This window comes from Varanus komodoensis, unplaced genomic scaffold (genome assembly GCF_004798865.1).
Source record: "Varanus komodoensis strain SLA01 unplaced genomic scaffold, ASM479886v1 scaffold101, whole genome shotgun sequence".
In the NCBI taxonomy this organism is placed as follows: Eukaryota; Metazoa; Chordata; class Lepidosauria; order Squamata; family Varanidae; genus Varanus; species Varanus komodoensis.
The window spans coordinates 1,113,382-1,130,994 of NW_025335275.1; the positions used below are offsets into that span (position 1 = coordinate 1,113,382).

General features: G+C 41.9%; 1 protein-coding gene across 6 annotated transcripts in view; it reads left to right on the plus strand.

The window, feature by feature from the left end:
- PHC1 (polyhomeotic homolog 1) overlaps nucleotides 1–17,613 on the plus strand; it is a 56,802-nt gene that overhangs the window by 7,785 nt on the left and 31,404 nt on the right. The window contains exons 2-7 of one of the 6 annotated variants that reach the window (XM_044419316.1): nucleotides 10,924–10,980; nucleotides 11,442–11,730; nucleotides 12,142–12,252; nucleotides 14,224–14,301; nucleotides 15,117–15,266; nucleotides 16,395–16,550. In XM_044419316.1, coding sequence (XP_044275251.1) covers nucleotides 12,196–12,252; nucleotides 14,224–14,301; nucleotides 15,117–15,266; nucleotides 16,395–16,550 — 441 coding nt within the window. In that variant the 5' untranslated portion in view covers nucleotides 10,924–10,980; nucleotides 11,442–11,730; nucleotides 12,142–12,195. Of the gene's footprint in view, nucleotides 1–10,923; nucleotides 11,082–11,441; nucleotides 11,731–12,141; nucleotides 12,253–14,223; nucleotides 14,302–15,116; nucleotides 15,267–16,394; nucleotides 16,551–17,613 lie in introns of those variants that run through there. The other 5 variants (XM_044419314.1, XM_044419313.1, XM_044419312.1 and 2 more) reach the window with 5 other exon arrangements.

Sequence of the window (17,613 nt, forward strand, 5' to 3'; positions counted from 1 at the left end):
TCAACCCTTGCCCTTCTTGGCTGCTTATTGAAGCCAAGGATGGGATGTATACCTGGGTCCAGAAGGTAGTTAACCCCTCCCTGAGGGAGGGTTGGATTCCTACCCCCTTAGAGGAGGCAGTGATCAGGCTCATTCTCAAGAGGGCAAACCTGGACCCCGAGTTGGCCTCTAATTATAGACTGGTGGCCAACATCCCGTTCTTGGGCAAGGTGCTTGAGCGGGTGGTGGCCGGGCAACTCCAGGCTCTCTTGGATGAAACTGACCATCTGGATCCATTTCATTCTGGCTTTAGGGCTGGTTATGGGACGGAAACTGCCTTAGTTACCCTGTATGATGACCTGTGCAGGGAGAGGGAGAGGGGAATGTGTCCTTGTTGGTTCTCCTGGACCTCTCAGTGACTTTCAATACCATCGACCATGGTATCCTTCTGGATAGGTTGGCTGAGTTGGGGGCTGGAGGCACTGATTTGTGGTGGTTCCACTCCTACTTGGCTGACCGATTCCAGAAGGTGGTGCTGGGGGATTGTGGCTCTGCGCCATGGCAGCTTTGCTGTGGAGTTCTGTGGGATTCCATTTTATCCCCCATGTTATTTAACATCTACATGGAACTGCCGGGAGAGGTCATCTGGAGGTTTGGGCTGCGGAGTCATCAATACGCTGATGACACCCAGCTCTAGCTCTCTTTTACAGCGAATCCAGGTGAGGCAGTGGAGGTCCTGAACCTGTGCCTAGCCAGTGTGATGGGCTGGATGAGGGCCAACAAATTGAAGCTTAATCCAGACAAGATGGAGCTGCTGCTGGTTGGAGGTTTAGCCTCCGAAGTAGGTGTTTCTAACCCTGTTCTGGATGGGGTTGCACTCCCCCTAAAGGACAGAATGGGCAGTTTGGGAGTGCTCCTCGACCCAGAGCTGTCCCTGGAATCCCAGGTGGTGGCGGTGGCGAGGAGTGCTTTCCTTCAGCTTCAGCTGATCCATCAACTGCACCCCTACCTGGATGGGCAGTGCCTGGCAGCAGTGACCTATGCCCTGGTAACTTCCTGATTGTACTACTGTAATGCATTCTATGTGGGACTGCCCTTGTAGATGGTCCAGATACTTCAGCTGGTCCAGAATAGAGCCACCAGGTTGTTAACAGGGACCAGCAGGTATGAACATATAACGCTGGTCCTTTTCCACTTGCACTGGCTTCCAGTTGAAGCCGGGGCCCAATTTAAGGTGCTGGTGATGACGTATGAAGCCCTAAATGTCTCTTTCCATATGTGCCTGCCCACCCCTTAAGATCTGGGCATTCTAATGAATTCAAGCTTAAAGATATTATTTAGCAATTTCCCCCTTGTCAGGGTGTCTCGGTGGGGGAGTCCCCTTGCCCTTTGAACCTCAGTGGTTTACTGAAAGACCACTCAGGCACCCTCTGCGCAGAACCCATGCTTACAACAGCACTGTTGGGTAGTAGCCAGACGAACTATAAGCCTCCAGAATATATACTGAGTGTTTTATAGGTTCTGAGTCACTTGTCATAGAAACTTGCCAGGTGATGACGAAATAAGGGAAACACAGTGAAAAGAATGTGAAAGCTCTGCAGAGGGGGCTCAGTACAGTAGTGTTGAATACAAGAGATCGACATAACAATCACTGAGGCACAGGGCACAGGGTCTTGGCATGCAAATGAGGGTGATTGCAATACTGCCAGGAAAAAAAAAACCTTGTTTGGCAGCCTTATCAGTTTTGTTTGCTGTTAGCCCAAGAATAGCCAGGAGTTAACTTTCCTTAGGATCCCCATTCTGCAAAGCCTTTTCCAACCAAAGATAGTAGCCATCTTTTAAAGGAACAGCTTTGAAAATAACACTAAACAGAAGCCTGCCTTGAAATTCTGGTAGTTTCTGAAAAAGAGGTGCAGAGATTTTACCGGTTTGATTTGATAATGCAGAGGCACATATAAGCAACCTTTTTCTACCAGGATTTATCTGAATTTCCCAACACCCTTAAAAACAATTAAATGTACACTGGAGAGGGTAAGCACATAGCTTTCAAAACAACTAGATGAAGTTTCCCAATATGGGTATTGCTGTATGTGGACTGAAGTTGCAATGGCAATCCATCTAGTATATTGTCAAATACTGCATTTTCTCCTAAGTTGATAGCATAGTTGGTGCTAAGCATATGCAGTATTCCTGAGTACAGCCTCATAAATTGTCTGACATGTTCACATTTATTAGGCTAAAATCTAAATTGTTTTAAGCAGGGTGGATTTGATTTAAATCACAATTTAAATCAGTAGTCAATAAGACAAGATTTAAATCATGTTTTTTTCAAATATAATTTGCGTGTATGTCTGCCTTACTGTAGGTAGAGGAACTTCATTAAAGTATTCCCAAACTGGGTCTCTTTTACAGGCTGCTGTCATTATAGGATTGCTCCTCCAGGGAAAGAATGATATGATAACCCCGTGAACAATACACAAAAAGATCCAAAGGCTTGTGGATTATTCCCCTCAAAAGGTTTCACTTTCATTTTTACTGCTTGCCCCTCCCTCCTCCCACTTAGTTTATTATGCAGATCTATTCCACTCCCAGCAATCTTCTTCTGTTCACTGATTTTTTGAAACTTGGCACTTAAGAGGTAAGGGGATGATTCTGTGTACATAAATTTGCAAAGGAACAATCGGATTAACGTCTTTTTCTCAATTCTGTGTATATTCATTTACCAAAAAAAAAAAAAAAATTGACATTGTGTTAGTATACAGCCTCATGTTACAGAATTAAAAGCTTGTGCTTATTTCATGATGAAATAGCTTTTGGACTATAATGTGTCTTAAATAGAAAGCAATCTTTAGATAGATTTTTCCTCAGAAACATTTTATGTAAAAGGCTTATTTAAATAAATATACCTAAGTTAATTTTTTAAAATCCTTCTAAAAATATTTTCATCCACACTGGTTTTAAGAGTCTATGCTGTATAGAAACTTGAGCATTTATTCAATGTCCTTGGGTACTGAATTTAAACAGGATGTTCATTAACTCACAGGGCAGGTTTGGATGATACTTACGCCTGGCAGTGGTGGGGAGAACTGAACCTGACCCAAGCACAGTGCAGGGCCTCAGACACTGCCCCTTTTTCTTATTCTCTCAGTTCTCCAGTTGTTATCCTAGGGACACCACACTGGAGCACTGAGAAGCAGGGGATGACAGCCAGAAAAAATGGGCACTTCAGGCGGCTGTGATCAGCTTCCCCACCCCACATGCCTGCTGATGATGGCAGAGTAGGATTCCTTGTGCGCAATCCCACTCTCTCAACATCAGCAGGAGCATGGGGCAGAGAACATGGCGTGGGAAGGTGGGAAAGGCCACCTTGCACTGGGCTCTGAAGTCCAGAGTAATGTGTCCCTTCCCCACAGCTTGTAGCATGCTGCAGCTGAACAGCAAGAAAGGAGCACAGACAGCCTAGCTCAGTTATTGAGTGGAGGGGGGCAGGTGCTGACAGGCAGAATTGGCTCCCTTGCCAGCCAACTCAGTGAGTAGGAGTCAAGCTAGGAGGGAGATTCTGAAGGAAAAGCATACTTGGCTGGACCTCCCTGGGAAGAGGTCCAATCAAAAGTTCCTCCCTGGCCTGCACATCTATCCCCACATGCTTGCCATGGCCCTGTGAGTGCCAGACCAGCCCGGGGGGGGGGGGGGTTGAACCTCCTCTTCCCCACACTAACCAACAATGGCATTGACCAAAGTGCCAGAGAGGAGGTGTACTCTCAATCTCCTTTTCCAAGGAGGAGGTAATGGAAAGGGAGAAAGGGGTGGGGGGCATTGAGCAGGCTCATTCCTGCCTGGCAGTTTCTGACTTGTGTCTGCTGATGCTAAAGGAAGAGTGAGATTGTTCTCCCTTTTCAGTGGGAATATAGAGGAAATTGATGATAACTGCACAAAATGCTGCTTGGGCACTTTCTGGCTATCATTAGCCAGAGCCCTTTTGAGCACAGTGGCAACCTTTTTTTTTTTTTTTTTTTTGCTGGTAAAGAGATTATTCTGATATTTGACTTTGGCCATGGCTTAGCTCGTCATCTGTGATAAGACAAAATGCTAAGCCATGGAGGGTTTTCTAAACCTTAGAACAATCCATAGGTACTGGGGGTGGTGATAAAGAGTGGGGAGTTCACATGCTTAGCATGTCATGTCATGGCTTAGTGTGGCATACAATCCAGTTATTGAGCTCAAAAAAGCCATGAGTGTTCTGCATATAGGCTGAGATTTTTCTTTGGAATAGACCAGAAGGAGTTGTAAATGAGGTTGCTTGTAGAAGTATGATTTGGTAAACAGGTTCAAAACTATTTGGCCATTAGTCTCTCATTCCTCTCTTCTTGTCACAGTACTGCTAATTGTAAACAAGCTCTAAAGTCGTAGTCTTATGTAACAGTGCGCAAATATAATTTAGAAACATACAATTCACCTATGTGATACATGCAAAATTGGGAAGATATAATTTGAATTCATAATTTGAGTATGTGGCTTTTCTTTAGTATAAAGCTTTCCTTGCCTCAACATAAAAATAGTGAGTCTGCCAATGTTATAGTTTGTTTTATAATACTGTGCCTGTATTCTTCATGCAGTTAGCCATGCTTTTCAGTGTAATGCTAGGCTGGAAAAACTCCTAGCTATCTAAAACATATGACCTTGACACTTAAGAATGTAAAATATGTTTCCAGTCTGATGCAGTGTCTCTTAAATACCTACACATCAGTTTGCATGTGCTTTTTACTTTAAGCGGATCTTAAAATAGCTAAACACTTTTCAGAATATGTACAGTTAGGAAAATGAGTATATTTGCATAACAATATTTTACATGTATATTGTGGTTTGCTAGACTTCATTTAAACCAGTGGTTTCTTGTATGATTTGTAGGAGAGTAATAGCCAATCTTGCCATGACTTGTTACTGTAAGTTATTGATAATCTTGACTTTCTTATATGAAAGTTGCAAGCGCTCTGAATAGAAATGTTAAGCTTTCCCTTCCAGACTGCTGGCCTGCTTCATCTTTTTCACATTTGGCAGTATTATGGCTATGTGCCTTTGTCCGTTAGGGAGAAAAGTGTAAAATCACAATGAGGCTTGACTGAAACTTTTTCTGGTCTGGTATTGGCTAATTCTAGTAACTGGCCAAACAGAAAGAATTCTGAGCTAACCAGTCAAATGTTTGCTCACTGGTAACTCTAGATCCATGCCACTTTTCTTATGTGTTTGCTGTGTGCTTCCTTCATGAATCCTTCATCTCTGTTTTGAAATGCTAGCTGGGAACGTACAAAAGCATTTTGGAATGGGTTGCAAAATCGGGAGCACCAAAACAGTGAGCATGTGCAAACCCATGTAACCCTAACTTCTGTAAGGTTGAAAAACAATAGATTAGTATAAGGCTGTTTAAGGGCTGAGTTCCATTTTAGCAAAACATTTATGGACCACCGTTTAGTGACAGGCAAGGCTAGAGGCAAAAGCGTTGGAACCAATATTACTACAAAAAAATCTGCATATTTTACTTAAAGCTCTTACTCTTAGTAAGCCTTGGCAGAGGCATTTCAGGCTATAAGAATGAGGGAAAATGCACAAATACCTGCTTATAGGAGGGGAAACTGGCACTTTTGGTCCTCAGGCTGAGGCTCTATGCCAGGGGACCTCAAACTTTTAAAACAGGGGGCTAGTTCACTGTCTCTTGGACTGTTGGGGGGACGGACTATAGTTTGAAAAATTATAATTAAAATACATTTAAAATAATTAAAATTTAATTAATTAAAATTTAAAAATTAATTTAAAAATTAAAAATGTTTGCTCCGCTCGCTCAGGCTGCAGCAGAAACTCAAGATGACGTCATGGCGCCTGCCGAAAGGGAGAGCACAACACAAGGGGGAGCCATGAAGGCATGCTTGCCTCAGTCAAGACCTTCCCAGCTCCTCTCCGCTGTCCCACTTCTGTGCCAGAGGAAGGTCCCCTCTCAGGCACTCGCCCGGCTCTGGGAGGGGGAGCATGAGTCTGGAGAGGCAAGCACGGGGCGGCTGCGCTCACATAATTAAAAATAGCCACCACTGCTGTCTAGCGGCTTCCCCCAGGCTCAGTGAGATGGCTGCAACTCACATAATTAAAAATAGATTAAAAAAGTTATATTTTTCTTACCTTCAATCCTTTTTTTAGCATCTTCGTCCCTCTCTTTCTTCCGCCTTCTCTTCTGTTTCCTGCTCTGTATTCCCACTCTGTATATGCATGCAGTGGGGGTGGGGAGCTGGCGTACGTGCAGTTGAGCTGTTGCAATTGGGCGTGTGCTCTGGCTCTCTGCTCAGTTTCAAAGAATGCCTGTGCTGGCTCAGAGCTTTTGGACTTGCTTGGAAACTGTTTTCTCCAGGAGAGTCCAAAAGCTCTGAGGTGGGCCGGATGTGGCGCATGGGCTGTAGTGGAGGACCTATGTTCTATGTCCTTGGCTTAGGCAGAAATTTTCCTTAAAATATCCTCCCCCAAGTTAGATACACTTTTTAATACTAATGGCAACACCTTAAACCTTGCTTGATCACAGACTGGCAGGCTGTATAGATCTTTCAGTACAAGCATAATACATGTGTAGTAAAGCATCCTAGTGAGTAACCAGCTGGTGTATTCTGTGCTGGCTACAGCTCCTTAACCAGCCCTAAGGGCGGACCCACTCAGAGCCCATTACTCTAGTCTAATCTTGAGGCTATCAATGTGTGGATCACAACAAACACACTCAATACTGACATACTGTTTTAAGCTAGTAGTAGGTGTTCATACCAGGTTAGGTTATTGGGGCCTCCAGTGACAGTGATACCTGTAAGATGGAATCTGTTCCCTCAAGGGGAGTACATGAAGAGCTAGAAATTCCCCCCATTGCTGGATTTGGGAACTACTCGCCTTCTTAACAGCTTCAGCCTACTGGGGCCAAGAAGATCATTGGGTCCAACCCCCTGCTGGTGTAGGACGCCAGGTCACACCATCCCACTCAGGTGACTGTCCAGTTTCTCCTTGAATGTTTCTAGTGTTCTAGCCCACAACCTCTCTGGTGAACTGGTTCCACTGTCATATTGCTCTGACAGTTAAAAAGTTTTTCCTGGTGTCTAGCCTGAATCTGGTGTGCTGCAGTTTAAATCTGTTGTTCTCTGTCCTGCACTCAGGCATGAATGAGAAGAGAGGTTTTCCTTCCTCTTTGAAGAGTGTTACCATATCCCCTCATAGTCTTCTCTTCTCAAGGCTAAACTTGCCCAGCTCTCCCAGCTCCTCATCATACGACTTAGTTTCCAGACCCTGGATCATCTTTCTTACTATCCTCTGAAGCCTTTCTAGTTTTTCTGCATCTTTTTTAATCCTGGGTGCCCAGAATTGAACACAGTATTCCAGGTGTGATCTGACCAGTGCTGAGTAAAGGGGAACTAGTACCTCTCTTGTGTTCTGGAAGTAATGTTTCTATTTATGCATCCCAAAATAGGGTTTGCCCTTTTTTGCAGTGGCTTCATTGATTGTTCAGATTTAGCTTGTTCTCCACAACAACTCCAAGGTTTTTTTCTTTTTCAGTACTGTCAAGTCAAGTATTCCTCATCTTGTATCAATGCATTTGAGGGGGGTTTTTTGCCTAGGCGGAGAACATAGAATTTGTCCCTGTTGAATTTCATTCTGTTGCTTTGTGCCCAGTTGTCCAGGTCACCCTGGATCTTCTTTTTGTCTTCCAGGGTGTTAGCTATTCCACCCAGTTTTATGTCAACTGCAGATTTAATTATTGTATCTTGGATTTCCTCATCTTGATCATTAATTAATAAAGATGTTGAAGAGCACTGGTCCCAGGACTAAGTCCTGGGACACCCTACTTGTTACCACACTCCAGCTTGAGAAGGTGCTCATGATGAGCACTCTGTGTGACTGATTTTGTAGACAGTTGTGAATCCACTGAATGGTAGTTCGGTCAAGCCCTCTTTTTGCAAGCTTGTTTATCAGGATTTTGTGGGGAACTTTGTCAAATACTTTGCAAAAATCTAGGTAAATTATGTCAACCTCATTTCTGCTGACCTTTGGGGTGGTTACCAGTCAAAAATGAGATTAGGTTAGTCTGGCATTATTTATTCTTAAGAAATCCACGTTGGCTTCTATTAATCACTGAATTTTCTTCAAGGTGCTGATTTTTTAATAATTTGCTCCAATATTTTCCCAGGGATTGATGTTACACCGACTGGTCTATGGTTCCCTGGTTCATCTTTTTTCCCTTTCTTGTAGATGGGGACAGCTTCAACTCTTCTCCAGTCATCCAACACTTCCTTGGTTTTCCAAGATTTTTCAAAGATTATAGATAGTGGTTCAGAGAGTTCTTCCACCAGCTGCTTTATGTTTGTAGGATGGAACTTGTCAGGTCCTGGAGATTTGAACAAATTAAACTGCTCAAGGTGCTCTTGACCATTTGTTAATCAGGCTGCCATCCTGCCCTTTCGTGTTGAACATCCTCCTGTGTGGGTAGGTCATATTTTGTGTGAGGAGACTAGTGGAAGGAGAAGTTAAGCACCTCTGCCTTTTCCTTGTTATCTATTTTCTTTTTGCCATCCACATGGAGGAGTTGAATTCCTATCTCTTTTGCTTGTCTTTTCTTTTGGGTGTAACTGAAGGACGTGTCTTTGTTGTTCCAGCTCGAGTTCATGTTGTTTGTTTCCCTTACTCTAGGCATTGGTGTAGAAACTTGCTGTTTACTTGGGTTGCAACCTAGTTTTTTATTCCTGCAATTGTTGGTTTCTAGTCTGTTTTTAGTCCCTATTTGAGGTTTTTTCCTCTGCTGTGATGCATAACTCATTGCCAGTTGACATTGTGCACTGATCCATGTCTCCCCTGTGATTTAGTTTAAAGCCCTCCTAACTTGTGTTAGAATACTTATAAAAATCAAGACAAGATTATTATTAAACTTCTTCTATACCATCTGATTATTATGAAATATCAAGGCAGTTTTATATATGTTTATAATATTTCTTATATTTTTATAGTGTTATACTTTTACAGTGATCATGTTTTAAGAAAAAAGGTCAAAAGCACATGAAAACTTCTAGCATACTAATTTTATCATGTCTGAAGAGCTCTGCTCATAAATTTATGAACATCCTAGGGAAAAATTAACCCTGAAAAATTAAGTACAAATATTATTTTAGACTTTACTAATATTTTGTCTAGAAGTTATAGGAGTTTTTTTATCTAAATATGCATACAATTGTACCTTAATTGTATAAAATGTCTTAAAGTGGAAGATTTCAACAGAAAAATATAGCATGGAAAATTTTCGATGATGTTTGCATTTCACATCATTGATTCAGTCAGAAGAGTAGGTCTAGAGAGAGCTTTTATAGGACAGGTGGACAGGGATTCGTTTTTGAGGCTGGCTGATAAGCAGTTGATGCAGCACAAAACTTAATCTGCCAGATTGCAGTGGGAGTAGAAAACTAGTGACATATTGGATAAAGTTTTAGAGACTGACAGAAGTTCCAGTTTAAAATTCCTACGTGTATGCACACACTCTGCCTTACCAATGAGCAGTTAGTTCATATTTCCAGATTAGTATTACACAACAGAATAATATAACTGAATTTCTTTGGTAGAAAATCTCTTTACTACTCGAGCACATGATCAGGAGATGGTTCCTATGAAACTTCTATTTGTATTCCGTGTAAGACCCAGAAGTGGACTGATCACACATAATGCAAATAAATGGTTACTGCACAGCTGCCTTTCTTAACTTGTGTCCTGTGTTCACACATTCATGAAGTAACTAATCATGAGTAGTCTCCATGTGCCTCCATCTTCCCTCCAATTGGAAACACGCATCCCATCATCCACCATGGCTGGGAGCCAATCCCAGCATGCACCCCTCTCACCTGCATCACCTTACTTTCCTCCATTGCCTTGCACACTTCCCTTGCTGTGTTCTCAAGCAGGTTGCTGTTTTTCCCCCCTCCTGCTTTGTGGGGACCCCCGTCTACCTGCTGCTGCTGCTCCCTTCCCCCCTCCAGGTGCATGCTCCCTGATTCCCAGGCACCATGCCTGCTTGCCTGGCTGACCACCCATCTTGCACGTTGCTTCCCCCTCTTACTTCCTTGACACTTGGCTACGAGGCTGGCGTGGCAGCAGGCGGCAAGGGGGCAAAGCTGCAAGAGGCAGAGCAGCACACGAGATGGGTAATTGACCAGGTGATGGGCATGGCTGCAGCAGGGTAGTTGGTCATCAGGGAGCGCATGCCAGGAGGGGGGATGGGGAGTGTGGGGGCAGCCATTCTGTACCTCGTGCGCTAGCAGTTCAAGTGTTGTTAGGCAAACATGGCAGCAGAAGATGATTTTGAAGCAGCCACTCTTGCCACTGAACTTGCTGGCCAGAAGGGAGAAACCACAGAAAACCATTGAAACTGGCTTCACACATAACTAGAAGCAATGCTGAAACTTGGAAACCTTAGAACAAATGATTGGTTCTCCATGGTCATTCATGTTTCACTATGCTTCTGGTATTTTCATATAATGATTAGCTACTTCTGCCATGGATTGTTATGTGTGAATACAGCCATGATGTTGGACAAAACTCTTAGCCTTTCCCTTTCTCACTTAATGTTTCCTGCAGGAAGAGTCCTCGATGAAAACCAGTGATGAATGTTTGCTCTGAATAATTAATTTCTGGCTCTTTTCTTCCTTGTTTTTAAACCTGTTCACAGTTCCTAACTTTGCTGTACTGCTACAGAAGCTTGATTAGAAATTGGGAAAAATTGTGTATCCAAATAAATATTTGTAATAGTCTTAATTATACTGTAGAGCAAGCTTTTGAGAACTTTGGTGAAGTTATGAGCCCAGGAAGGAAACATTAAAGTGATTTGCAATGTAGAGGGAGGCAAATATGGCTGTTTGGTATAAAATAATGCTTATTTCCTCCATCTAGGGTTTGACACAAAGCTTCAAGCAAGAACCTTGGAACCTGACATCATGGAAACGGAAAGTGAGCAGAACTCAAACTCAGGCAGCAGCAGCTCAGGTTCTGGAGGAAGTGCTCGCCCTCAGATATCGCAAATGACCCTCTATGAACGGCAGGCAGTACAGGTCAGGGGTTATCATTGTTCTTGGAATGGGTGCAGTGCCCTTGCAGGTATAACGATTCATTCACAGAATGAATGACTAAGATGGCCAACTCAGTTATGACTGAAGAACTTAACATCCATCAGTGAATATCCAGAAACCTAGATTAAATATTCAGTTTATTTTCTCTGTATTAGATTAATCATCATCTCACAACAGACAGTGTTCCTTTTTTATCCTGTGGTCTTCCCAGCTAGTATCTTTTGTTTTGGAAATAATAGTGACACTTGTTGCATTGTCTGAGTGTTGTCAATGGAGCCAGCTGTAGATTTAGATAAGGAACAGTGGCTGCTTTTTGAGTGAAAGGGTGATTCTCCTTGACAGTGCTATCCTGGCCAATATACTGCTTCTCCCAGCAACTTGACCAAGAGATATTATCAACCCCTCAGCCTCAGCCTGGCTCAGAAGCTAAAAGGAAGGCACGCCTGCAAATAAGAAGCTGAGCTGCAAGGGTTATTTGCTGTTCCCTGTTCATCAGCAAAGAATTTGCTCCAAAAGTCCTTGCAGACCAACACTGAATTGGCTAAATGCAGCATGCAAGTGTTGCAGGTTTCTTTTGAACCAACAGGCACCCTTCTCTTCAGGAAAGAAGAGGTCAGTCTGGAGATGGCAGGTAATACCTCTAGAGTGACCTTTCCTTATCCAAGGTAATGAGGAGGTATGGTATTGTTGCTTACCTCGCAGGTACACCTCCCAGGATTTTAGAACACTCGACAAGTAAAAGATTACACTTTCCCCTCCATTGTGGTGTGCTGGGAGGGTGGCCAGGAAAATTTGGCTGAGTCACCAAGCATGGTGCATTCCAAGTTAAAATCTAGTCTAATTCAATATCATGCCAGTCTAATTAAGCTGTTTGAACCATTTAGCCTAATGTTGTACAGTTTCTCCTGTCTATGCTGTGGCCCAGGTCTATTTATATGAGGTTGAGGTGCTATATACTTTTACAGAAGATAGTTCTTCAGATTCCCCCAGGATGTTAAATATGCAGTCTGTATTTTACATTTGTATTTTTTCTTTACATTAGGCTCTTCAAGCACTCCAGCGACAGCCCAATGCAGCCCAGTATTTCCATCAATTTATGCTCCAGCAACAGCTCAACAGTGCTCAACTACACAGCCTGGCTGCAGTCCAGCAGGTAAGACAGGTCAAAAGATAAACATTGGCCGATATGAGGCAGCTTAGGGAAATTTATTTATTTTATTTATTTATTTAGAATTTTTGTATGCTGTCCCATTCGCATGAGCCTTGGGACGGCTTATATACAATAAATAAACACAGTACAAATAATGCACATAAATCCAGATTCACCCTGGCTGCAAAAAAAACCCTATATACGATACTAAAAATTGTTAAAATATTGTTTAAATAAAAAGTTCTTAGCCTGGTGCCGAAAAACAAATAATGATGGCGAAATGATTATGATTGATCATTGGCATTGTCTTATGGGATGCTACATATTTCCATTGGATCCCCCAAACTTTTCAACATCTAAGTGTAACTGGAAGAAGGTAACCAGAGTTTGGGCTGAGGTGTCATTAGTATCCAGAGGCTACTTGGCTCTACTACTTTTTTTTTTTCATCTACTAATTCAGTGTCATACAGCATTTGGAATATTGGGCTGGTTGCAGTCGTTATATCTGACTACAACTCAGAAAACCTGAGACGCAGAACTCACAGGTAACTTTGGGCCAGTCACTGACTCTCAGCTTCACCTACCTCACATGTATGCCACCCTGGGTTCCTTGGAAGGTTATATAAATATAATAAATTAATAAATTTATGTTTCTTCAGCTACAACTCCTATAATTTCATTCTGAACTGCACTAGGTTGAGAAAGGGTGTACTAATCCTAGGGAGGCTATAATACTATCAAACCAGTGTTTGAAGGCAGTTTTATAATGGTTGAGAGCAAAAACCTGAGATTTAATCTAGACAAGAGGAAAGGCTGTGGGTAGGGAAATCAAATGCTCTGAGTGGAAGCAGATATAAATCTAATGGGGATTAGAGGTGGTTGCATTTCCCTATAGAACCAATTGTGCTGCTTTGAGACTTCAGTGAAATGCATCACTAACGAAAGAAGTTGAAGTGATAATTGGGCCAGGAATGCTTATTTGGGGAATTCCAGCCTTTTCATAGTTATTCATGCAATGTTAACATCTAAACTAGACTATTGTGATATATTCTACATGACACCACTTTAAAAACACATCAGAAATTTTATCTGGTACAGAATGCAGCTGCCCAAGTATTGCGTGTATGTGAGGCTGGCTCATGCAATACCTTATAGGCCTGGATTGCCAGGTATAGTTCTGAGTCCAATTTAAAGTGCTAGTCCCAATCTTAAACCTTAATTGTTTGGGGGCTTAATTACTTGAGGGACCATCTATACCTATATTAGCCTTTGTTGGTTGGTTTGTTTGTTTAAAACTTTACTATACTGTCCCTTACCAAAGTCTTGGGATGGTTTAACAATACAAATTGTAAAATAAAACACAGCATCCTAAAAATTCAACTAACAGTAAAACCCTAGTTAAAACAAGCAGATTGGGAAAGTAAAAAGGGTTTAGCCTGGCACTGGAAAGAAATAAAGATTGGCAGCAGATGCCCTTTGTGCTTTCATGCCTCTAAGAGCAGTCAGATTGGTGAGGGCCTTAGCTAGGGTGCCATCACATCTCTGGAGTGCAAGACCAACTGAAATTCATTAGATCACCACATGGTACTCAGGAAAGCCTTATTTTTCCTTTGTTTTTCTCAGGCTCCTTAGTGTCATTGTATAGGACCACTAGTAAATTTGACTGAAAAGTTGTTGTTTGTTTGTTTTAGCATTATTTGTTAGGTATATCTATTTTATTGCTATCACTGGCTTTTATTCTGATTGTTGTACTACTTTTGCTTGTGAACTATGTTGAGAGGGTTTTGTACCCTACAAGATGACATTGAAATATTTTAAATATATTTGAGAAATAAGACTTTTTAAATGTTCCTGAAGCAAAATGTAATCATTTTATTTTACTTTTGAAAACAGAAAAGGATGGGAATGGGGCAGCCAAGGGTTATTGTTTGGCTAAATCTTAGTTCTGAAAAAAAAAGTTGCTATTTCTTGCAGGCTACAATTGCAGCCAGTCGACAGGCAAGTTCTCCAAACACGAACACCCCTCAACAGGCAGCTACTACACAGGCTTCAGTAAGTAACTGCCTTTGAATACCTTCTATCCCATGTCTATTTCTGTAGAAGATCATGTGGGTACGAACAGATAACTTCATGTTTGAGTTCAACAATTTGGTCCCCAGGGAAGATATTTGCTTCCTCTGTGGGGGAGGGTAGTTAACATCACCACCTGAAGAGGAATGCAAAAGATCTCATTGGGAGGAGATGGTTAGGTTTTTTTTTTTTTTTTGCAAGTGAGGAGTACCTATTAGAGGAATGCTGCACCCTAATGAGAAGGAAGCTGAAGGAAAGGGGAAGCCTGCATCATCATCATTCACAGAATACAGCTGTTCCTTTGTCAAACTTGTGACTTAGCTTTTTGCCCACACCCCTTTTTAAAGCAATTTTGATGATTTGTAAATCATAATTGGATGGTGTTGGTTTACAAGTCTACTGTGACCTTATGGTAATTCTGAAGATACTGTGGTCCAAGGGTTTTTCAAGACCGTTTATTTCCAGAAAAGACTGGGTTAAAAAGACTAGGTTGTGTGCTCAGCCCTTTCCTCCTAGCAGCTCTCAACAGTGGAGATAATTTAGTTAATAATTCTCATTATCTGCAGCAAGCATAGATAGATATGATAGGAGTTGTAGACCAACATCATCTTGGGGACCCCAGGTTGCTTCAGACCATCTCTAGGCTTTTAGCCAGCTGAGGGAAAGGCGTGAAATTAGAAGTTATACTTGATTGCTGGATCTGGAAGGAAGGCATGGTCTTTCCAGTCATGGAGTTGAGCCAAACCTTTTTGAAACTGCTTTCAACTTGGATTCTATTAAAAGTGTTCACTTTGCAGATTAATTTGGCAACCACATCAGCTGCACAGTTAATCAGCCGTTCACAAAGTGTGAGCTCCCCTAGTGCCACCACCCTGACACAGTCGGTACTTCTGGGGAACACCACATCACCACCTCTAAACCAGTCACAAGCTCAGATGTATCTTCGGGTAAGAGATGTATAAACATTGCTTTAATCTATCATAAATGCATATATGTTTTGGTCCTCTTACTTAGTCACTTTTTGGACCAATCTCCAATTCTCATATAGTCAGCTAGTCTGTTTTTAGCTCTGAATTAGCTTCCTCAGTTACCTTGACCACTTGTTTGATTTTCAGTGTAGATGTACTACAGGGACAGAGGATACTCTGAGTGTCATTTACAGTTTTATTTTCCATGAACCTTAAAGATCCCATGGCACTTAGTGTGATTTTGTCAAATGTGTTGGAACATGGATCCCTTCTTTTGTTGAATCTGAGCCTCAGGTAATAAATAACCTCATGATTTTATAAAATCAGGCAAGATTGCTTATCTGAAATAACACTTCTGTCTGCTCAGTTTAAATGCTCTGGTTTATAATACTGCCTCAGTGCCTGGAGGGAAAGCCATCATCTTAATTAGGCTTCATGAGAAACATGCTTCTTGCTTGCTCTCTCTGTCCTTCTCCAACTGCCATTCCATCTTTAAGTTTTAGTCATGCATCTGCAAAATAACAAAGAGTTAGTGTGACATGGTGGTTAGGGTGCTGGACTTGGGATCTGGATTCTTGACCTCACTCAGCCATGAAGCTCAGTGAATGACTGGGCAGGAGTGGAAGAGGACTATGTAAGCCACCTTGGGTCCCTTGCAAGAGGGGAAAAAGGCAGGATGTAAAGGCAATGTAATAATATTAATTTTTTTTTATCTTGTTGCCCTCAGGTTTTCACATAATTTTCACCTTCTGATTTGCTGCAATGGTTATAGCTCTACAGTATGAAAAATCTGCTTTTCTAGTGCCCCTAAACTAGCAAGTGTCCCTCACTCCATTGTTCCCACCTTTAACTGCCACACACAAACCCATAGATATTTCTTCCTAGGTAACTTATGGGAAGTGAAAGGTTTTTAGGAATAAATAGCATCTGCTTTGTATCTCCTACAAAGTGGCTGGGATGAAGAAGTTTCTGAGACGGGATGAGTGTCTACTGGAGACCCTAAGCTCCATATCATGTTATAACCTGTTTGCTTGTGGTTCGCTTTCTTTCTTCCGTCTCTCCATTCTGTTCTTTCCATCTCCATACCACCTAATCCTCCCCTAACAGCCGCAGCTGGGAAACCTGTTGCAGGTGAACCGGACATTGGGCCGCAATGTACCTCTTACCTCCCAACTCATCCTGATGCCTAACGGGGCTGTGGCTGCTGTTCAGCAGGAAGCACCACCCACTCATTCTCCTGGGGTCCACACAGACATGGACCAGGTCAGTGACACCCTCTTCTGGGGTTCCCACGACCAACCTGGCCCATCCCAGTCTTAAGCATGTCCCTATAGATCAAACATTCCATGAGCATTAAACTTTATGCTGTACTCTGGAGTTCATGGCAGCATCCATTCAATGTCTGCACATTTCAGCTAATGGCTTACCTTCTGTAGCTGATTGATACCAGGTACTGAGTTGTACTTTTGTGTGTATGTTGGTCATTCTGTGTGGAATACTCTTACATTCTTACCCTAACAAGAACATACACTGCTTACTGCTTTAACATGAACAGGTGTTTCTGATTTAACAAAAGTTAGCTAAAATCATGACTGGGCTCAAGAAATTTGAGAAGCCTGCTTTCTGCATGATAGGGGATTTCCTAAGTACATGGAAAATGGTATGGTAGGGTAAACTTGTACAACTATGGTATTGCTTAGGCTGCGGCTTGCTGTATGTTTCCTATCTTTCTGTCATCTTTCTTTTCTGCAGTTTTATGAACATTTTTGGAGCTCAGGGATGTGTCTTCATTCTGTATCTATTCTTTTTTTATCTGTATCTGTTTTCTATCTTAACTAGTATGGTGTTTGTTTTCTTTTTCGTTTTTTTTATCCCAGACATACAATAAAAAGGAAAGTGTTTGTGTATGCAGGCAATAAGATGAATTAGGAGTAGTAAATGACAAGTTAGTAGTAATGTGAGAGATTGTTTGAGACTGAGTTAAATGCTTTAATTGGAAATCAAGTATGTATGTGGGGGTGATTATCTCCAAGGTCCATCCAGAAAGTGCCATGAGATCTTTAATTTTGCACAAAAGAAGGAAGAAAGGTGGGATTAAAACTTCTTCCTAAGGTCTTATCTTGTTTGTTAATTTGTTTGATCCTCACTCTCTGTAGTACCTTGTGATACTGGTAGGGATTTATGGATCTGGTTAAATTGTTTCCATTTGCATTTCACAGATTGTCAGGTATCTTTCTTTACATTGTCTAATAACTGATGGGATCAGATTGTTTAAAGAGATAAGAATTTTGTTCCTTTTTCTGCATATGCAAATACACACTTGCAC